General features: G+C 47.6%; 1 protein-coding gene and 1 non-coding gene across 3 annotated transcripts; one reads left to right on the top strand and one right to left on the bottom strand.

The window, feature by feature from the left end:
* On the bottom strand, window positions 1-23,281 carry SNAP29 (synaptosome associated protein 29). 2 transcript variants are annotated; one of them, XM_055119393.1, is made up of 5 exons: window positions 22,760-23,277; window positions 16,704-16,900; window positions 11,691-11,776; window positions 8,714-8,812; window positions 1-3,332 (listed from the first exon to the last, which is right to left on the bottom strand). In XM_055119393.1, the coding sequence occupies exons 1-5, from the start codon at window positions 22,970-22,972 to the stop codon at window positions 3,175-3,177; spliced, it is 753 nt and encodes a 250-aa protein (XP_054975368.1). In that variant the 5' UTR covers window positions 22,973-23,277; the 3' UTR covers window positions 1-3,174. The 2 variants fall into 2 exon arrangements, with proteins under 2 accessions (XP_054975368.1, XP_054975369.1); XM_055119394.1 differs by lacking the exon at window positions 1-3,332 and adding an exon at window positions 6,566-6,655 and having other exon boundaries at window positions 22,760-23,281.
* Window positions 4,333-4,463, top strand: LOC129399473 (small nucleolar RNA SNORA70). Its single transcript, XR_008627109.1, has one exon. It is a non-coding gene; the product is annotated as a small nucleolar RNA SNORA70 (small nucleolar RNA).
* Window positions 23,282-23,307: the final 26 nt, after the last annotated feature.

Raw genomic sequence — 23,307 nt, 5'->3', positions numbered from 1 at the left:
TTTGATTAGAAAACTTCACATTTTATTCGATGGAATCTCATCATGTTGACTTGAAGGCATGCTGTATGAGCTAATGTGATACATACTTAAAACAACAAAAAGACCCTCCCTTCCATAAGCACTTATAATGACTCACTCATAATTTTGTACAAAAGCATTCCATTCATCGGAACTGAAGATGGTAACATTGTTAGTATATTAAATGATTCTTATCATTTGAGGGGGGAGGAGGGCATGACAGAGATAAAACAATTTCAAAAATTTTGCAGGAAACAAAGGCCCTAGGCAAAGTATAATGTTTTTAGTCAAGTCAGGTGTAGTGTACACTTATAATTACATATTTACAGGAAGAAATTAAAGTGCACTTGTATATTCTTCTTGTTGCTGCTTGAGTTCATTTCAGGTCTGATTTCCTACTGTATGCAAGAAAGAGGAGACTTCACTGCTGTTAAATTAAAAATCACTAGATGTTACAAATCATTTCCTCTGAAAGAGAATGCACTTATTTTTAAGTTAGTAGCACACTTAACATATAATCAACCCAAAGTTAGAAAAGCCACATTTTTGGAAGGCACAATTTGTTTCCAGCGTAACTATACACACAGATATGTCTTAAGGACTCCATGTGGCAAGGCAAGGACAAGTTCATCTTCTCTGTGGTACCAAAGCCCATAACCTAGCCAAAACGAGCATCTTCATGAGGCATGTTAATACGTGTTTTTTTAAAAAATATTTTTGGGTCACACCCAGTGGTACTCAGGGATTATTCCTGGCTCTGCACTTGGGGATCATTTCTGGCGGGCTTGGGAGACCATGTGGGGTGCTGGAGATCCAACCCGGGCCTGCTGCATGCAAGGCAAGTACCTTACCCCAGCCCTAAAGATGCTTTCTTTTTGATCATTATCAAGTGCAAAGATTCTGACAGCTCCTCAGATCTTCCTGTGTTCTCTAAAATTGCAAGGAACTTTCACATGTGTATACAGATATAATTTATACATACAATTTATTCCCCTCCCTTCATCTTTTTTTGGGGGAGGGGTCACCCTCAGTGATGTCCAGGTTAACTCCTGGCTCTGCACAAAGGAATCACTCCTGGCTGTGCTTGGGGGGCCATGTAAGATGGCAGTGATCAAACCTGGTTTGGCTGTATGCAAGGCAAACACCCTACCCACTGTACTAGTGCTCTGGTCTCCATCTTGTTTTTGCTATTACAAAGATGGGGTTGCACACTTGGTTGTGGTGTTTACACATGTTCTTACTAGGGGTCGCACTCCTGGGAGTAGTATTCACATATACTCAGTCACTGTGCTCAGAGTTCTTTGAGGTGCACTGGAGATCACAAACTTGGCACATACGGCAATACATAATCAAATTCACAACTTCATGTTTGCAAGGCTAGCCCCAGGGCCCAGAAAATTTGCTTTATAGTTGCCATAAATAATCAGCCTTTCCTGGGCATGGGAGCAGGAATAAAGACCTAGCAGAGGTCTGAAGATAATAGTTCAAAAGGCTGGGGCTCATGCCTTGCATGTGGGAGCCCTGGGTTCAATTCTCAGCACCCATGGTCACCTAAGTGTTAATTCTCAGGCACAGCACAAAGGGTAGCCTCTGAGTACCACTGGATGTGGCAGGTGTGTACACATACATGTACATGCACAAACATGCGAATGAGCACACACACACACACAAGCTTCCAGATAGCACATTGCTTAAGACTGTTGGTTGGCCAAGAATTTAAAGATATGTTTAAGAACAAGATATAATGTAACAGGTCCTCTGATATGGAAGACAAATTTTTAGCATAAGGGGGGGGAACTCTTTCCATATTATTGGGATAGGAAAAAAATGAGTGGGTAGGATTGACTTTAGCCTAGCAACAGACAGGGAAGGTACATGAAGTGCTACTTTGCTTCACGTTAGTTAAATCACTGATCTACTAAGGAGGATAATATCATCCTCTGAAGAGAATGTCTGGTGGCAGCTTTACATGCATTTATTTGCAAAAAAAGTTTAGGTCTGAAGTATAATGGTTGAAGCTTCATGGATCTATGTCTGATGCTGACAATCAGGAAGTAATGAGGATATACATGGAAGAAGGAGTTATTCTCTCTCTCAACTTCTGAGCAGCCTTCTGAGAGCCCTGAGCACTTGTTTGTGAGGGGTGTATAGTTTAGCACTTCCTTTGACCAGTTCTCCATAGAAGAATCATGATGAGTTCACCTGAAGGACAAGTGTGTGATTCTGATGACCTTGAATCATGTCCTCACATCCTGGGATATTCAGTGACATGGAGAAATAAGACTGTGAAGTGGCTTGAACAAGAGGCTGTCAGTATTTTTAGGAAAGTCATGTATTACAGGATAAGTTTTCTATACACAAATACTACACAAATACTGAAGGACTGCCACAGCACTTAAAAGAAGTTTCCTTTGCTTTGAAGGGTTTTATTTATGGGATACAATATCAAATTAGCAAAGTCACATAGCCAATGCCATGTTGAGAAAAAAGGGCTTAGTCAATTTCCTTCCCATTTCCAGGTACCAGAGTGACAACATTTTCAGGTCTATATACCCACTAAAATGCATGATACCGGGAGATGGGAAGGGGTGGGAAGGAGTCCCTTCTAGAAGAGTGGCACACAGGGTCCCCAGACACTCCCTCACAGAAAGATCTGCGATAGAGTCAGTAGGGAGAGATTGGTGGGTCCAACAATAATTGTTTTGAGTCACACCTGGCAGTGCTGAGGCTGCTCCCACATGGTGCATGGAGGACCACGAGGTGCCAGGGACTGACCCAAGGTTCAGGCACATAAAGCTTGTGCTCTGACATACATCCACCTCTCTGGCCCCCAAGACTGGGACTCTAATCAAATCTCCTTTTCTCTGCTTACATCTTTCCCTCTGGTCACTAATGTGAGAAATGTAACTTTTCTCATTCCAATATTGTAGACTCAGAAGTTAGGCTACAATGTCAGACTAAAACTCAAAATGGGCAGATCAAAGAACTTAGATGTGTTGGCTCTTAGAAAAAGTGGGACATACAAGGCCTCTTAAGACCCACTCTATTATAACAATTGCAAACACATATAAAGTACATAATAAAATAAGTGAAATTTCTTAGGAATTTAAAGGATCTTTCAAATCTTTTTCATCATAATTGGGTAGAAATTTATCTTTAGAGTTGTCGAACTTTTCTTTCTGTACTCTTTATGTTGACATCTAACTTCTCCACTTTGTTCGTAAGGCGATCCAGAATGTCATCTTGCTCCTCGATTTCTGTCTGCATCCCCAGTGCTATGCCCTTCAGTCGGCCCAGTCCTAAGGAGAGCTCATCTGTGAAGAGGAAAGGACATATACCTGAGCAAACAGTCACAGCAAGGGGAAGTGCTTTTCTTGGCACCTCTGAGATTCCCAAGGTTCTGATCATATCTTCTAAAAGCTGTGCTTTAGAGGGGCCAAAGACAGAGGACAGTAGGTAAGGCCCTTGCCTTGCATGTGGTTGACCCAGGTTCGATTCCCTGGCACCACATATCGTCTCCTGAAGCCATCAGGAGTATTCCCTGAGCACAGCTGGGTGGCCCAAAACCCAAACAAATGAACAAAAAAGGCGCAAGTAAGAAAAATCTATTTACACACAGTTAAGTCAGCCTTCCTTTTCTTTTTTTTCTTTTCCTTTTTTTTTTTTTCCGGGGCGGGGGGAGGGCATGTGCCACACCTAGTGATACTCAGGGGTTATTCCTGGCTCTGCACTCAGGAATCATTCCTGGTGGTGTTCAGTGAACCATATGGAGTGACGAGGATCGAATGTCAGTAGCCACATATAAGGCAAGTACTCTATCTACTGTACTATCTTCTAGCCCCATACTCAGTTAAGCATTCAAAAACATATGTATGATGCTATGATTACTGTAGCAGTATTTATGATAGCCAAGAAATGGAAGCAGGCTAAGAGTCCACCACAGATGAGTGGATAAAGAGCTGGGGCTGGAGTGATAGTATAGTGGGCAGGGCGTTTGCCCTGCATGTGGCAGACCCAGGTTAAATCCCAGGCATCTCATATGGTCCTTGAGCACTGCCAGGAGTAATTTCTGAGTGCAGAGCCAGGGTATCACATATTACCAGTGATAACCCGAGTATCACTGGGTGTGACACAAAAAGACAAAAACAAAACAAAACATTTTTTTCAAAGCAGATATACTATGGCAAATAAGCATGGGAATTATTATTATTGAGTAAATACAAATCAAAACTAGAAGATAGCTCTTCAGACCTCTTGGGTGATTTTCATCAAAGAGCGGAGAGGGCCCTTATTTTGTTTCTGCAGGGTTACTGTCTGCAGTCAATTAAGCTGACTGTGTTCCTTTGTGATGGGGCTGGGTATGCAGGACTGAAGACAATGTTCTACTTAAGAGTGTGGGCAGCCTGCTGTCTGTGCTTGGTGCCTGAGGGATGGCGGAGAGGGCCAGTTTGGGAAGACATTCCAATCTGCCCTCATGCAGAGGCTCCAATCTTAGGCTTCAGAGAGGTATGCAGGCTGATTACGAAAGCCCTGGGGTCACAGCGGCCAGGGTCCACACTACCCTAAACATCATGTCTATCTCCATCAAGTTGGGGACAAATAGCGTATGACTGAGTCTGTGCAGGTCGAAGTTCAAGTTCCCTGGCTGCTACATCTCTAAGAAGTGAGGCATACCCAAATGCATATTTGGAGTAATGATGATTTGAAATGGGGCTGGAAAGACAATACAGTGGATGAAGCACAAGGCACCACATATATATCCTCAAGCACAGTCAGGAGTGATCCCTTAGCAGAGTCAAAAGTAAGCCCTGAGCATTGCCGTGTGCCCAGGGAAATAGCTCAAAGGGGTGGAGTGCAAACTTTTCATGTGGAAGGCCCAGGTTTAATACCAAGCACCGCATGGTCTCCCCAGCACCACAAAACCAACCACACACTCACAAAATAATAATAATAATAATAATAATAATAATATAGATAAGCTGTTAAGTAAAAAAATGGTCAGCATATATACACATTTGACACTCTAACAAAAAATCTAAGCAGGGGGCTGGAGTGATAGCACAGCGGGTAGGGCGCTTGCCTTGCATGTGGCCGACCCGGGTTCGATTCCCAGCATCCCATATGGTCCCTTGAGTACCGCCAGGGGACCGCTCAGGGGTAATTCCTGAGTGCAGAGCCAGGAGTGACCCCTGTGCATCGCTGGGTGTGACCCAAAAAGAAAAAAAAAAAAGAAGAAATCTAAGCAGATTTGGGGGTAGGGGGATGGAGGGCCACACCCAGAGGTGTTCAGGGAATAATATTGTGTGGTGCCAGGATTTGAAGTGACATCAGTCCATTAAAGGCAAGTGCCTGACCCCTTATACTATTTCTGGTCCATTAAAGAATTAAACAAAATGACTTTAATTCTAGGCTTCCTGAGCTTATTGGAACCCCTAAGCTTGAATTCCATGAAGATTAAAACCTATTGGGTCATCTCAGGTCACAGAAAGTTTGTTGGCAATTTCAACAGCAAAGGACAGGAAAATAGGCATACTGAGCTAGAGTGGTAATAAACAGCTGCCAGGCCAGGGAGAGCTGTCAGAGGTGGGCTTGGTCCAGTTCCTAAGGGGCTGGGGAGTGTGGTAAGAAGAAAAGTTTTCACTTGCCAAGGGCACTTAGGATTTGTACAGGGGGATGTGTGTAGGTAGGGTGACTGGCTGTGCTCTGAAGGGTCTTCTGAGTACCACTCCAGACCTTCTGCACAATGACTGCTTCCTGCTCAGATGCCCCAGCTGACAACTCTCATGCCAACTGCACACTTGCAGCCTGGAGCTCTGGATCACATTTTTCCTCTTCCCTACTGTGCCCTTGGGCCTTCTGTCTCTTCCTATCCTCAGTGTGGCCACAGGTGCCTTCTGGTCCCCTGGGGTGTCTGGAAGGCCAGCTCCAAGCAGATGAGTCTCTCCAAGGACAGAGTCCAGAAGCCAGAAGTAAAGGCTTTCCTGGGCTGAGGGCAAAGGGCAGCTGGGGCTTGGGTGGAGCTCCAGAATGGGCTCTCCTCCCTGCTGCCTGCAGGTGCTGGTGTAGGCTGACAGACAGGTACACCACGGGAGCAGTGGGGACAACGAAATGCAAAATTACGGGTCTTTATTTCTCTGTTCTTGCTTATGTATATTCTCGACAGTCTTATTTCTGTAAAGACTTTTTTTTTGGGGGGGGTATGTTTGGGGGCCATAGCTGATGTCCCCTGGGAGCCACTCAGTGGTGTTTGGAGGACCATGCAATGCCAGCAGGGGTCAAAGTCAGACCTCTGGAATATAAAATACACATACCAGCTCTTTGAAGTGTCTCTCTGGCCCTAAAATAATACCATCTTCCTGTGCGCATGAGTGCCAGGGGTTGAACCCAGGGAATTCTCTATCACTGAGTAACTAGTCCTGAAAATTTTTTTTTCTTTTTGTTTTTTAGGCCACGCCTGGTGATGCTTAGGGTTCACTCCTGGCAGTCTTTACGGACCATATGGGATGTTGGGGATCAAATCTGGGTCAGCCGCATGCAAAGTAGGCTCCTTACCCAGTGAAGATTTCTTTGGCTGCAGTGTCCAGGGGTTAAGGTGTTGCCCTGCACTGGGTCCATTCCCAGCACCACATATGGTTACCTGAGCACAGAGGCAAGAGTAACCCTTCAGTATCACCAGGTGGGGCCCTAACCTCACCCCCTCAAAAAAACCTTTTTAGGGCTTGAGTGATAGTACAGTGGGCAGCGTGTTTGCCTTGCATGCGGCCAACCAGGGTTCAATTCCCATGGTACAGTTAGGGCATTTGCCTTGCACGTGGCCGACCAGGGTTTGATTCCCAGGATCCCATATGGTCCCCTAAGCACTGCCAGGTGTAATTCCTGAGTGCAAAGCCAGGAGTAACCCCTGTGCATCACAAAGTGTGACCCAAAAAGCAAAACAAACAAACAAAAAACTTTTTAATTCATTTACCTTATATAATTCTACTTCTAGTAATTCAGTTATAAAATTTGAACAGAGATTTCTTCAGAGGACTGGCCAAAGGATAACTTGAAGAAGAAACAATAGAAATAATCCAGTGTCCAAGAGCAGGGGATGGAAATGTTAAAATCTCTTTTCAAAGAGAGTTTAGAAAAAAGCTTTAGAAAGATGGTTGGGATGTAAGTAAAACTCTGGGAGCAGATATGCACACACCATGTGACCACGTACAAGTCGCACAGTGCACACATGAGCACATGTGCAAGATACATGTGACACCAACCTGTGACTGCTGCTGGGTGGGGGTAAGCACTTACCTAACCCCCCACCATCTTATCCAAGAATCAATGCACTCAGAAACAAAGGTTAAACATTAACAAGAAAAAAGGAATGACTAAGCAACAGTACAGCGTGTAGGGCGCTTGCCTTGCAGGCGGCTAACCTGGGTTACATTCCCAGCATCCCATATGGTCCTGCAGAGCTAGGAGTAACCCTTGAGCACCAATCGGTATGCCGCCCCCCGACTTCCTGCCAAAAAACAAAAAACAAAAAAAGATAAAAGGAGGCTGTGGTGGGCAATGTAGGAGTGGGAGGGCAGGCCAAGGCCAGGGTGTGATTCCTGATCTCTCCCAGGAGGCGAAGCACATGAGAAGCCTGTGCACAGAAGCCGGGTCTCCAGTTCTATCCTCCAGTGACTTCCTTTATTATGGGTGGAGAAGGGATCTGACTAACTTTGCCACTCAGTTATCTCCTGATGGGGGCAGGCGGGAGCCCAGGCAGCCATGGGAGAGGTTCCTGTTCAGAGCAAAGATCAGAGGAGGCAGTAACGGAGACTCCACCTAGAACAAACTCAGGAAAACCATTCAAAGGTACACATCCGTCACTGACACACATGCTTCCACCTGAACTTCGAATAACCAGCTCCTCTCTCTTCATTAAAAAGGGATCAGGCACTGGAACGATAGTACAGCAGGTAGGGCGTTTGCCTTGCATGCGGCTGACCTGGGTTCGATTCCCAGCATCCCATATGGTACCCCCGAGCACCGCCAGGAGTAATTTCTGAGTGCAAAGGCAGGAGTAATCCCTGTGCATCGCTGGATGTGACCCCCCCAAAAAAAGGGGGATCAGAGGGCTTAGGTGAACAGGGATTCAGTCTGAAAGACTCCTGAGGGCATGATGCCCACAGTCAAGTAAGGAAAAGAACAGATGCACAGTTGGCTGGGTGCTGCAGTGGAACAGGGCGTTCTCTGGGAGATGACAAAGTGAAGCGCACAGCGTGGGGAGCAAGGCCAGGACAGGCCAATGGGGACAGGAAAGGACTGTCATTGTGATGAAGGCAGGTGGGGCCAGAGGCTGGGGCTGTGACCTGGTAGTGCGGCCACACATGAGTAGGCTTGCAGTGGGCAGCCACTTACAACCTTGGGTGATGTTCTGTGTTGGCTCCTGTTCCCTCTCCTGATCCCTGAAGGAGAAAAGCCAGGCTTCAAGTGGCAAGGGGACAAATGGAGAGCGCAGATGCATGGGATGGCCCCTGTGAGAGGGGCTGGAACCTTGCTCCCCTGATCCAGCTGAGGGTACAACAGAGTGGATAGTCTTCAGAGTGAAGTTTGAGATGGACATTATCATGTGGACTAGTCATGTGTCTAGGGAGAGGCGACAGCAGGTTAGGGCCCAGTGCTCTGAGTGAGCTGTGGCAGCCTCGATGGCAGTTTCCGGTCTTACCTAGATTGTTGTCAATCTTCTGATGATAGGCTCGGAGTTGGGCATTCTTTGGGTAAACGTCGGAACTCACAGCAGAGCCAGTTCCACTAGGGATGGGGTCTGAGGAAATAAAGAGCAGACGATTAGTTGATATCTCTTGAAATGCTGCCTGCGAAAGTAATCTTATTTTGTTCTTGAGCCACACTAAGTGGTACTTGGGGGACTGATGGTGCTAGGGATCAGACCTGGACCTCCAGCGGCAAAGCATGTGCATCAGCCTTTGAAATGTTTCCCTGCCCAAAGAATCTTAACCTGGAAGATGGATGGAAGCAAGGAAAAGGGTGGTTAGTTCTGAGACCACTCAAAGAGATGAGTGTGAATAGACAAGGCAGAAGGGGAGTGTAGGCAGACTTGAGAAAATGGGAGAGGGTGGAAATACTGTCTGAGAGGGTTAGTTCTTTTTTCTTTTGTGCTTATTGGGTCATACCCTGCGATGCACAGGGGTTTCTCCTGGCTCTGCACTCAGGAATTACTCCTGGAGGTTCTTGGGGGACCATATGGGATGCTGGGAATCAAACCTGGGTTGGCTGCATGCAAGGTAAATGCCCTACCCGCTGTGCTATCACTACAGCCCCTGGGAGGGATAGTTCTTTGGAGTTCTAAAACCTCAAGCTAGGGACCTGGGAGCACAGACTTGTGCTCAGATTTCAGACTGGAGCACAAGTCTGAAAAGGAGAGGGCTGAGTTTGATCCCTCTCATGGGATTGCTTTCTTAGCATTGCCAGGTATAGTCTGCACTTGGGAGGCAGTGTCCTCCCCTATCCCGGCCCCCGTCCGAGAAAAAAAAAAAAAGAAAGAAAGAAACAAGACCCTCAACTTATATAGGTCCTTCTGGCCAGATACTGGTACACAACTGTGCTCAGAAAAGAGAGATTCATACAGTAGAACAGTGACAATGCAAAGCTACACAGGTCTGGGATGGAGTCTGAAGACAAGGTTTTGAAATCAAATCAAAATGATGTTATGAAAATGGTTAACAGCTGATCATCTCCTTCTTTCCTTTCTTTCCTCCCTCCCTCCCTCCCTCCCTCCCTCCCTCCCTCCCTCCCTCCCTCTCTCCCTCCTTCCTTCCTTTCTTTTTTGTGGGCCACCTCCAGCAATGTCAGGGGACATTGCTACTCCTGGCTCTGCACTCAGGAATGACTCCTGGCAGCGCTCAGAAAGACTCCGGGCATGCAAGGCAAACCCTACCTGCTCTATTATCACTTCAGCCCTCATCTTTTCATTTTAAAGTGTATTTCTTTACTACCTTTTCACTTCAAGGAAAAGAAATGTAAAAAATGCCTGAAGATATCTTAAGTGTCCAAATGCCTAGTACAGGAAAGGGTCTATCTGCCACCCTGCTACATCTTTTGGGGAAACTTCTCCTTCTACACTAAGCACTTTTCCCTCTAGAACCGTCCATTGAGGCCATTTGCCTCAAAGCAGCATTTTCTCTTGCCCTCTCTGTTCCCTTTGTTGTTGTCACACCTGCTTGGTTGTGGTGCTCACTGGGTTGTCACCTTTAGTTGGGGTGTCTGCCTGGCAGTGTGCTGAGGACTGAACACTGCTGAGCTGCTGGGGGTCCCAGACCACAGAGCTGCCTGGACAGTGCTCAGCACATGGGGGACAAAATCTGGGGTTATGCCGTGGGCCATGCCCCCACCCTGTGGGTTTTTCTTTTCAAAGTCTTCGAAGTTAATATATGCTACTGAGTAAAACTTCCTTAAGTTCTCTATAGCCAAGTCTTCCGGGTGCAGGACTCCCAACATGCCTCAAGGCATGCTTCCACAGGCTCTCAGACGGAACAACTGTGTGAACTAACTCTCCTGCCTCCAGTTCTGCCAGCAGGTGTGGCCTTGACTGTGACCCATAAAAGTGGCAGGTTTTTTTTTTTTTTGCTTTTTGGGTCCCACCCGGTGATGCACAGGGTTATTCCTCGCTCTGAACTCAGGAATCACTCCTGGCGGTGCTCAGGGGACCATATGGGATGCTGGGAATGAACCCGGGTCGGCCGCGTGCAAGGCGAACGCCCTACCCACTATGCTATCACTCCAGCCCAAAAGTGGCAGGTTCTTATGTGACCAGGTTCCTGCCAGGAAGCACAGGAAGTGCTTATTTCCAGTGCCCTGTTGATGTTCTGGATTCCTAAGGCTCTTCAGAAAAGCCTGCAGGAGGCCTGAGCCCTATTCCAGAGAAGCTGTGTTTCTGGTACATCATTCACCATGAATGGGGTAGGCGAACACAAAGTCAATTCTCTCTTGAATACCTGGTCTGCACTGCTACAGCCCTACCCAGAAGGGCTTGGGGCTGAATTTGTTTCCAAATGCTGCTGTTAACAAGCTGCCATAAACTGATCCTGCAATTCTGGAAGCCCAAAGCCCAAGAGGGCTTAATAGGGACTTGATCAACAGGATTAAATGCCTTCTGGGGAGAGTTGCTCTTGTGGAGAGTTCAAAATTCTTAGCGTCTCATCTCGCACCCTTTAGAGATCATCTGAACCTGCCCACTTCAGAGTCAGCCGCCGAGCATCTTTAGGTCCCTCACTCTGACTCTCCTGTCTCCTTCCTGGATTACACCGGGGCCATGTAAATAACCCAGAACCATCTCATCTCAAGGTCAGCTGATTAGCAACTACAATTCCACCTGAAATCCTAATTCTCCTTTTGTCATCTAATCTGCCCTAATCAGGAGTGTGAGATTAGTACTTGACCACCTCTGAAGGAACACTGTCCTTACCACTGGAGTTTTCCTGCAGACGGCTTTTCACTGTCGGAAGCACACAATGGTGAGCCCGCTCATGTTCAGTGGGATGCAGCCCCAGCTCTTCTCTCTATCCACAAGTGAGATGACAGTGGCTGGAGCCTCCAATGCCTTTTACACACTCAGGGCTAGCACCAAACACAGAAGTCCCCGCAGAAAACCCAAATATCACCTGGGAGCAAAGGCCACCACTGACCTGAGTCATTCAGCTTCCTGAGGTTTGGGTGGTTGGCCTGGTACGCTGCATCTTGCTCTTTACTTGTACTGATGGCTTCTTTCAACCTTTGGATAAGAAAAAAGAAAACTTTATAAAAGGAAAACCACCCATGTGAGAGCAGTCTTTTCCACATCATGCCTGGATGAGAAAATCAATTCCTCCTTTGTACAAAGCAAGGGTTCCATCAGCATCTTTGGGGAGATGACCCCATCAGCTCTCTCTTTGTCAGCAAAAACAGAAACCCTAACACCAGGTGGAAGAAAGCAAGAGAGAACTAACAGGCTAAAACTGTTACCCATGGGTCAAATCTAGCCCACGACCTAATTCTGTATGGGCAGAAGCAGAGTCTGGTCTTTCCAGATGACTGCTGACAACTGATCAGATGAGTGCTTTCCAAAGGGGAGATACTCCCCACTCCCCCTAAGTGCTGGAATGACCTGGGGGTAGGTGGTGTGATTACAAGGCACTTTCTGTTTGGCCAGTTAAAACAGGCACACTTCCCAAGAAAGTGCTAAGTTGTCATTTTTTTTCTCTGAAGTAAACAGGAGATAAAAGTTTGGGAACCTCTAGAATAGTGCAACTTTGAGCCTCCAGTAAGTAGTACTTCTTGGGGGCCAGAGATACAGCTTGGCAATAGAGTAACTGCCTTATGAGGTTCCCGAGTCTGGGTTTAATACCTAGACACTGACACACATAGACACAGACAGACACACAGATACAGACACACACACACACTTCTCATTATTAGAGATATATAACAAACACACATACAAAAAAAACTATTCAATTTTTGTTTTGTTATTATACAGAATACCTTAATTTCCCCCCACTCCACGTCAAGTCTGGCTGCTCTAGCATAATTAGGGGCTTCTTTGAAACTCAGAGACACACTCCCTACCTTAGAGAACCCTCAAAGATATCATAGAAGTCCCTCCCCTCAAGCCAGGCTTCCCCTTTTCACCCCCGCTGTCGAATGGCAGCCTGGCCACTTCATCAGCTAAGCTCAGCTTCAGTAATTCTCCATGAGGTTCTCCCTCCCTCTGCACACGTCCTGTCCCATTAGTTTTGGGCATACTAATGTCTCTTTGATTTTCCTCTAGCCTGGAATCTAGCCCTGCCTCTTTTTACCTTTATATAGGTAAGTCCTTCACTTTCCAATCCCCTATACCTGTGGGAACTTTTACTTCCCTTTCTTTTTTTCCCCTCCCCCTTCCCTTTCTCTTTGGCCAACTTAGAGTACTTTATAAAATTACACTTTGCAGTGACTTTATTTTTCTTTTTGTATTTTGGACCACACCTAGTGGTGCTCAGGGCTTATTACCTGTCTCTATGGTTAGGGATTACTCCTGGTGGGTTTGGGGGACCATAAGGGATGCCAGGGATTGAAGCATGGCTGGCCGGGTGCACGTCAAATGCCTTACCCACTATACTATCTCTCTGGCCTATTGCAGTGATTTTTGCAAATGCAGGAACTTAGGAGCTCACAGGCCTGAATCTTCTCAATAACAGGAGCCTGCTGAACTCCTCAATTGAAGCAGCCAATGCCTCGCTGTCCCAGCCTCTCCTGTACCCTGACTGCCATCTATCTGTCATTTACCCTCTCCTTCAACCTCGAACCCTAAGTCCTCAATCTCCAGGGCCACACACCCCTCTTTAGGGCTCCTTTACCGCTAACTGCCAATCTCCCTTATACTTTCCATAGACAGATCTTCATCTGAGAATGTCTTTAAAAAAATATGTATGTATATATATATATATATATATATATATATATATATATATTTTTTTTTTGGGGTCACACCCAGCGATGCACAAGGGTCACTCCTGGCTCATGCACTCAGGAATTACCCTGGCGGTGCTTGGGGGACCATATGGGATGCTGGGGATTCGAACCTGGGTTGGCCGCGTGCAAGGCAAACGCCCTATCCGCTGTGCTATTGCTCCAGCCCCCCCCCCCCTTTTTTTTTTGCAGGGGTTGAGGGGTCTGGGCCATACCTGGCTGTACTCAGGGCTTATTCCTAGCTCTGTGCTCAGGAATCACTCCCAGTGGTGCTTGGTGAACCGTGTGGGGTGCCAGGGATCAAACTGGGCTCAGCTGCTTGCAAGGCAAATGACCTATGCACTGTACTATCACTTCTGCCCCTTGATCTTAAAGCTTCTAAGGCAGAGCCTGGGCACTGAGGACCCATGAATGAAAGAATCCATGGCTGTACCACTAAAGCATTCTCTTCTTGAAGCTGCTCCAAAACCTTTTTTCTCTCAGAAAGTTTTAGAACTAGTTAAATCACAGTGAGCGCTTTTATTTAAAAGTTTATTAACGGGGCTGGAGTGATAGCACAGCAGGTAGGGCATTTGCCTTGCACGCGGCCGACCCGGGTTCAATTCCCAGCATCCTATATGGTCCCCTGAGCACTGCCAGGAGTAATTCCTGAGTGCAGAGCCAGGAGTAACCCCTGAGCATCGCCGGGTGTGACCCAAAAAAGAAAAAAAGAAAAAAAATGTTTATTAAGGGCCAGAAGACAGTATAAAGGGTAGGTGCTTGTCTTGTCTGCATCTGACCTAGGTTCAATCCCCATCCCTGCATACGGTCCCCTGAGCACTATCAAGTGTCATCCCTGAGCATTGAGCCATGAGATCCGTAAGTCATGAGCACAGCTGCATGTGCTCATGTTGTGCTCACCCCTCCAAAGTTGCTAGGGCCAGATAGGATAGGAGCTAAGATGCCTGCCCGGCACGCAGCTCATCCTGGTACAGATCCCTGGTACCACGTACGGTTCCCCAAGCATGGTTGGGGTCACTCCTGAGCACAGAGCCATAATAGTCTCTGAGCACTTCTGGGTGTATACACCTTTATCCCTCGCAAAACAGGATTGTTATCTTGGGCTTGCTAAGTGATGGCAAGAAAAAGCAGTTCTGCAGGAGCCAGGAGAGACTAAGGCACATGTGTGAAGGTGGGAGTTTAACTGACAGCACTGCATGGCCTCCTGACCTCTACTTGGTGCAGCCCTGCAGGCCTCCCGAGAAGCACTGCGTCCTGGGCTTGGTCCCTGAACCAGAACTACTGGGAGTGGTTTCCAGACCCTGGGCACCACTTAGAGAAGGCCTGCCTCCCATCCCGGCTGTACAGAAAACATAGCTCTGGTTTCCAGAATGAAAAGAGACAGAGAGGGAAGGGGACACATCTTAGAGGTAAAGCACTTGTGGAAGGTCCGAAGTTTCTTTCACATGCAAAATAATAAAATTATACATATAAAAAAAAGTGACAGAGAAATCTGATCATGAAATGGCCCCTCTCGGAGAGCCCGGCAAGCTACAGAGAGTATCCTGCCTGTCCGGCAGAATCTGGCAAGCTACCTGTGATGTATTTGACATGCCAAAAATAGTAACAAGTCTCACAATGGAGACGTTATTGGTGTCCGCTCGAGCAAATCGATGAGCAACGGGATGACAGTGACAGCGACTGTGATTTTCCTGGGGGCCAGAGCGGTAGTACAATAGGGAGGGCATTTGCCTTGCACGTGGCTAACCCAGGTTTGATCCCCAGAGCACCACCAGGAGTGATTCTTGAGTACAGAGCCAGGAATAACCTCTGAACATTGCCAGATGTGACAAAAAAAAAAAAAAAAAAAAAAAAAAAAACACCACTAACAACAAAACAACACAAGAATTTTTCTGAGTTAAATGGAAAAAGTAATCTATACAATCAAATAAATACTTTGACTCAAACTATGGAAAGCACCGAATTGAGGGGAAAAACGTTTTTTGTTTTTGAGGCCACACCTGGTCATTCTCAGGGCTTACTCCTGGCTTTACTGGTTAGGAATCACTTCTGGCGGTGCTAAGGGGAAGATTGAACCCAGGTCAACTGTGTGCAAGGCAAGCACCCTACCTGCTGTACTATTGCTCCAGCCCTCCAAAACCAAAATTTGTTTTCAGGGCACACTTGTGGTGCTTAGGTGGTATTCCTGGCTTGGAGCTCAGGGGTTGCTCCCAGTGGTGCAGTACTGGTGACTGAAACATGGCTTCCTTACACACAAAGCTGTGCTTCAGTCTACTGAGTTATCTCTTAAGTTTTTATATTACGGTATATTATGTATGTTTCCTACAATACAGATATAGGATATATGTGCATATATAAACAGACGAGATAAAATGGGGCCACACTGAGATGTGATGAAGGGAAGGGGACAGGGCTGGGGCCACTCCAGCAATGCTTGGCCCAGTGGTGATGTATTGCTGGGAAAGCAGCAATTTAGTACATGTGGTGCCAGGGATCAAACTCGGCGCCTTGATCATGCAAGGCATGTGCTCTATTATTAAGTCAACTCTTCAATCCAACTGTATGTTTATAATAAAAATACAGACACAATGATCTGAGACGTGAATAGCATGCAATCCATTTTAGTGGAAACTCTTATCTTTGAACACAGGACTTTTGGGGACGCCTCCTTGTCATGAGGTCTAGGGGCCACTCTGGTGATACTTGGCATGGTTGCGTGGGCTGAATTTTTTTTTGGGGGGGAGGAATGGGAGGGGTCACCTGTATCCAGTGGTGTTCAGGACTTATACCATCTCTGGGCTCAGGATCCTCTCCAGGCAAGGCTTAGGGACCATATGAGGTGTCAGGGATCTAACTCAGGTTGGCCACATGCAAGGCAAGTACTCTACCCACTGTACTACCTCTCCAGCCCCCTTTTTGTTTGTTTTTGGTTCACACCTGGCTGTGCTCAGGGCTTACTCTTGGCTGCTCAGGGATCTCTCCTAATGGGGCTCGGGGGACCATATATGGTATATTTGGTGTGTGCAACACACTAACCTAACCCTTGTACTAACTGTCCAGCCTCAAGTTGAAATTATTCAAGTGTCTGTGTGGTTTAGGTAACACTGATTTCTTGGAGCCCTTCAGGCACTGGATGCAGCCTGAAAGTCTAGGCCATTTGCACCCAGCCCCTCACCTGCTCCCTTTCTGTGGACAGCTGAAGATCTACTCACCTGCTGCTGGGCTGGGAGGGGAGGGTGCCATTCTGCTGAGGTGGGACCTCTGCCGGTTTGGGTTTGAAGTAATTGACTAGCCCCCCAAACACACTCTTAATGCTGTTTATATGCTTCTGGCTGGTTTTCAGATCTTGATCCATCTTGTCTACCATCTTCTCTGTGTGTTCTAAGACTCCTCGCTGGCGGACGAGCTCCTGGAGAGAATGAGGGATGATAGCATTACAACTTTTTGCGATCCTCCCCTTACCCTTTTAAGACGGCATGGTGTATGTGGCAGGCTCTTCATCAACCCCGGGTGAGCACGTGCGGGACATACTGCTGCCCTCTGTGCGGGGCACAATGCACATTCTGACAATATATCTCCAGCTCTCTTCCTCACCGCTATACCTCTACTTCCTTTCCTTAGATGGTCCCTTCCCCCATACCCACATGAGGCAGGGCCACATAAGATAATGAAGTGGGGGTGAACAGGTAAGCAGGAGATGCTTTCAAACCCTGGGACTAGAGTTTACATACTCCTGTCCTTGAGACAAGTGGGTTCAAAGGAGTCCTCTGAGCCTCAAATATGTCTTCAAGCTCTTATTTCATAGGCTAGGTTATGGGGTCCTTCTGGAACCTTATTTGTGTTCAATTCCAACCATCTAGTTTCAGTTTTAAAATCTGTCACCGTGCAAGGTGCTCAGCAGGACAGTATCTGCTTTCAAGGGTGAAGTCCAGGGTTTAATTTCTGGTTTGGGCACTGTACGGCCCCCTGAGCACCAGCAGGAACAACCCCCATGTTAGGGTCAAAACCCAAAGGAAACCCCACTCCCCACACACAAAGCCTTAACTACAGAGCCAGGGTGCCAGTGCTACGGGAGAGCTGGAGTGTGCACCTGGCATGCGGAGGCCCTGGGTTTGAGGCCCTGTCCAACACACACCCCCACTAGCCACCTGGCACTACAGGGCTGAGTAGCTAAGTAGGACTGGATGGAGCCCAGGGCCTGAGCACTGTTCAAGACCCAAACAACAACCCCCTACCTTGAAACAGCAGCGACCAATGTCAGAGGTCCCCTGACAGTTATTCCCGACTGCCACATTCCTCATCCACATTCCTGCGCAGCTGCGCCCTGAGCAGGCTTTCTCTCATCCCTATATAGACTATATCCATTGGGTTTTCTTAGAGCCTGTTTTACATAGAAAGGTGCTAATAAAGAACCTTTGGGACACTTAGCAACACAAGGAATAACTCCTTAAATAACTCCTTAAAAGGTGGGTGAAATAAAGGACATATTCTATAGGCAGAAAAATGAAGGCACTTGCTGAACTTACTAGTAACTTCTGTTTAACTTGTTGGAAATAAACTTAGTGCTAATTTTACTGCTTTGAACATTTAAATATTTTTTTTTTTACCAGATCATGAGATGTATTTGTAGAAAGCACCAGGTTTTGTTGTTTTGTTTTTGAGTAAGAAAAATTGGGGAGACTGGAATGATAACTCAGTGGGTACCATCACTATACAGCGTGTAGAGCTTGCTTTGCTTGTGACTGACCCAGGTTTGATTCTCAGCATATCATATGGTTCCCCCAAGACTGCCAGGAGTGATCCTTGAGCAAAGAGGCAGGAATAAGCCCTGAATGCCATAGGATGTGGGACCCTAAAAAAAAAAAAATCTGCTCTACGTTTTTCAAAATGTCAAGTAGTTCTTAGAGGGCTAGTTTGAAGAAGAAAAATAATTACCTAATTTTTGGGGCTGAGAGATGGATCAGTGGCTAAAGCACCTGCCCTATATGCATGAAACCAAGTATAATCACTAGGGCAACCTTGTGTGTGTGAGCACTGTGGAGCTGAGTGGCAGGGCAGGAATGGAGGGGTGGGACACACCTCTGCTCCTGTACCAGGAGGCATGTCCTGAACTTCCTCACGAAAGACAGCTCCTGTCTGCCTCAGCCCTTCCACCTCTAACTTAAGAGTCACTGCAGTAACAAGTAGCTATCAAAACCTTAACCAATTTACAGAGAGATCTTACTTTCCTCTGTTCCAAGTGACACCACCTCTCAAACTCTCATTTCCTATCATGGGTTCCCATGGTAAGGGAGCCCCTCTCCCAACAGAATGAAATGTTACAAGTGCAGAGGAACAAGTGGTGGGTCTTGCGTGTGAGTGTGGAAGGACAGGGAGGAAATGCTACTCTGGTCAGCTTCTGCAAGGCCCTATGCATTGGAAGCTGATATTCAGAGCGTTCTGCTGTTCAGGAGGTGAGCAAAGGAGAGAAGTCTCTTCGATCTCTTCTGCTAAATTCCTCTGTCATAAGCAGAGAAAAAGCCAGGTCTAGCTGTAACCAGTGAGGAAGGGTGTGTGTGTGGGGGGGGGCTCGGTAAGAGAGCAAACATTAATAACTCTGGTCATGCAGGTCCTGCACCCCTACTATTACGAAGGCAGGCCTCAAACACTGTAAATCCCACGGAGAGTTCCTGTCTCCCAAAAGGGTGCCTGTTACCCTTCTCAAGAGGGTCCTTTTGAGAATGGGAGTTCACAGAAGAGACTAGGGTTCTCGGGAAGTGAGCTACCCATTGTACATAAAGAACTTGGCTTAGGTATCAGCACAAAGATCCCCTGTCCCGCCTCACTACTGGAGACTGAACCCAAGATACACCACACACACACACACACACACACACACACACACACACACGCGCGCCTGTGGGGCAGCTTTCTATTGGTAATCTACAACCCCAGTTCCAATACACATAGACTTGAGCACCTTGGATCCTCTGAGTCCCCAACAAACTTTAACTTTCTCTTTTTTGCTTTCGGAGTTTGCCACACACTAAGCAGTGCTCAGGGGCTATTACTGGCTCTGTACTCAAGAGTTACCCCTAGCAGCACTTAGGATACCACATGTCCTGTTACGGATCCAGCCAGCGGCAGCCTTAACTCCTATAATATCTCTCTGGCTCCTAAAGGACTGATCTAAAGTTAAAGTAGAAAAAGACAGTCCTAGAAAAGATTTAGCTGGAGCAGTGGTACAATGCTGAGGATCACACAGAGAGGAAGCATTTCAATCCCTCTTTGGCTTGTGGCTCTTTGATAAGTAGGAGGATTCCTGACAGAGCAAGCAGAAGCAGAATAAAGGCAGCTGACAATGTGTTAAGAGTGTAAACTGCCTTGTGTGTATGTGTATTTGTGGTGGGGGGGGTCATGCCCACCTGCCCTATGAGGAATTAAGGCATCAGGGACTGCTGCTGGCTGAGTGTTCTTTGGGGACATCTGCAGTGAGAGATGTGGGAAGACAGCTGGAGCACTCACTCTCTGTCAGGCTTGGGACTTAGCGGGTACAAGAAACAGTCCCAAATCTCTGCCAACACGGAACTTATACTCTACACTGTAAAGTCAAGATGAGTGCAGTTCCATCTGATATCTCATCTGCTGACAACATTGTGGTCCTGGGAATCCAAGGGGACAGACAAGAAAGCCAGCACATACACAAGGTGGGGAATCTTCACCTGAACTAAGTGGGAATGGGCGGGGATGGGGTGGGGTGGAATGGGGTCAGGGAAGTTCTTTGGTTTTTTTTTTTTTTTTTCTTTTTGGGTCACACCTGGTGATGCACAGGGGTTATTCCTGGCTCTGCACTCAGGAATTACTCCTGGCGGTGCTCAGGGGACCATATGGGATACTGGGATTCAAACCCAGGTTGGCCGTGTGCAAGGCAAATGCTCTACCCACTGTGCTACTGCTCTAGCCCTTCAGGAAGGTTCTTGATGGGCTAAGAAAACCCAGCAGCTGAGAAGTTATGGAGTCAAAAGGTGTGGGTGAGGCAAGAGTGTTCCAGGCAGAGAGGGCAGTACACGCAGGGCCAGCTCGGGGAACTGAGAGAGGAAAAGGAACTGAGTGTGGTGAGCACAGAGGGAGTGTGGGGGGCGGAGTGGGGAGAAATCATAGACAGGGCACACAGGGATTCCCTAAGGGGGCAGGATGAAGAGTCAAAGGGCAAAGGGCAGCAGTGATCACTGGTCCCCCAACCCTAAAATTCACAGCCCATGCATCTATCTCCTCTCTGTTCAGAGAACACAGCTCCTCCTTGGCCTATCTGCAGAAATCTTAGCCTTAAAAGTCACTTACGTGGACTGGAGAGATAGATAATACAGCAGGTACGGTATTTGCTTTGCATATAGCTGATGGGGGTTCAATCCCTGGCATCCCATATGGTCCCCTGAGCACCACCAGGAGTAATTCCTGAGTGCAGAACCAGGAATAACCCCTGAACATCACCAGGTATGCCCCACCCCCCAAAAAAAGATTAAGTTACTTAAGTTTATCTTCTGCCACCATGCTGCCCTAATTTTGTATCATCTTGCTTTCCAACTTCAGTTGTTCTTACAGTGTTCAAAGTCATTTCTTCACACAGTTCTTAGCTTCCTTGGGCCTGAGTCCTCAATTAAGTGACCTCCATCCACCAGTATCCTAAAATCTCGGGCAGTCCTCCACAAATCAAAGTTTCCCACATAGACTGCAGCATAAGAAGCTTGAAACTGTGAGATGCAAGAACTCCGAAGCTAAACTCTCCTGACCAGGCTAGGAAAAAGAGGAAAGTGGGTCAGTGAGGAATGCCATCAGCAGGAAAAAATGAGGAAGGACAAGAACCCCTAAAAGTGGCAATGATAAATGATGGAGCTGACCATTTAAAATTTGTAATCAGGGGGCTGGAGGGATAGCACAGCAGGTAGGATGTTTGCCCTACCTGCTTGCACGTGGCCGACCCAGGTTCGATTCTCACCATCCCATATGGTCTGCTGAGCACGGCCAGGAGTAATTCCTGAGTGCATGAGCCAGCAGTAACCGCTGTACATTGCCAGGTGTGACCCAAAAAAACAGAAAACTACAACCACAAGAACAAAACAAAATAAAACTTGTAATCAGATTAAAGAATCACAAAAAGATCCAAGAAGGAAGGCAATAATTGACCTTCCTTAGTCTATCTCACAGCTACAAATGTTTATGATGAATTATTCTAAGTGGAATATCTGTTATCAATTTACTAATACATTAAAAAAATCCCTATTCTCTGCCCAAACAAAACCATTTCATTAGGAGGCTAAGGAGAGAAAAGGGTGCCTGAGAAAGAACAATGTTCACTTAAGGGGCCCATGAGATAATACAGTGGGGAGGGTGTGGGGTTAGATCCCTGGCATCCCACATGGTCTCTCGTGCTCCCCTGGAATAACTCCTGAGCACAGAACAAGGAGTAACCGCTGAGCATCTCCAGGTGTGACCCCAAAACAAAACAAAAACCGAACAATGCTCACTTAATGACTACAGCAAACTCTCACATGCATAGGAAGATGAACTGACAAAAGTGAACTTAAGGAATATGAACAAACTTGGCTGGCTTGTCAAGGACATGGTTTTTGGATAATGGAGGTAAAGGTGAGGCCCTCAATTTGACCCAATAGGCTCTTGATTACTCAGTGGCTTACACAAGCAGACAGGACCTGGCCTGGTGGCACTGTCACAGCTGAGATTGACTCATCCTTGCCCCAGCCATCATTTTGTCTCTCCAGGAGGAATGGTGGGGTCCTGGATCAAGGTTTCTGCCCAGAAGAACATTAAGAGAGATCCTCCTCCAGTTTTCTAAGCTGGGCTCTGTTCTTTGGAGTTTTTAACCTCTCTGAGCAGACAGTACAGGGCAGAGTTTACAAGCAGAAATGGGAATAGGGGAATCGACTAAGCAAAAAACATATATATATACATATATACACATATACACATGTGCATTTTATTTATTTTTTATGGATGGGACCCAGGGCCTCACGCAAGCAAACGCCCGGGCCCTGAGCCACAACTCCAGTCTCCAAAGTGGTCGGGCTGTTTCTCCTGCTCGGAATGGACACATCTTTACCAAGCTCACCGGTCACTGTGAAGTCAACAGATCACGGAAAGTCGAAACCTAAACTAAACTCAGTGACTAGGGAACTCCCCAAAGCTCAAAAGACAAAAAAAAAAAAAAAAAAAAAAAAAAAAAGCTCCCCGGCGACTGGCCGGTCCCAGGTCAGCTCCGCGGCGGACTCACCTCGGAGGCGGCCACCCCTATCTTCTCGGACTCGTACATGAGGGCCAAGGACCTGCCCGAGCTGGCGGCCGTGGCCTCGGCGCGCCGCATCACCTCCTGCCGCAGGTATTGCTGCCGGTCGGCGGGCGGGCCGGAGCCGTCCGAGAGGCCGCGGGCGCCCTCATCGTCCCCGTCGTCGTCGAACGGGTTGTAGCTCTTGGCGAAGGCCGACATGGGGGCCGAGCGCGCGCCGGTCCGGTCAGTAGGCGCAGGCGCAGGCTCGAGGAACGGCCTTCCCGGGCACGCAGCGCTGCCCGCAGCCCGGCCGAGACCCTCGGGGACAAGCCGGCAGGTGTCACGCGCCTCCGGGGAAGCCGCAACTCCGCGGCCGCCGCCGTCCGCTCGAACCAGCCGACGCAGCTCGAGCTCCTTCCGCCCGCGGCGCGCGGCCCGCCTCACCCTCGGAGCGGACCATCCTGCCCAGCGGCGCGGGGGGAGGCGGCCCCGGCGCGCGCTCCCGAGGCCCGACAACCGGGCTCGTCCTCCCCCGCCGCTCCCTCAGTGGGGCC

The sequence above is a fragment of the Sorex araneus genome, chromosome 11 (genome assembly GCF_027595985.1).
Source record: "Sorex araneus isolate mSorAra2 chromosome 11, mSorAra2.pri, whole genome shotgun sequence".
In the NCBI taxonomy this organism is placed as follows: Eukaryota; Metazoa; Chordata; class Mammalia; order Eulipotyphla; family Soricidae; genus Sorex; species Sorex araneus.
The sequence above is the reverse complement of the archived record's forward strand: the minus strand, read 5'-3'. Positions and strand labels throughout refer to the sequence as shown.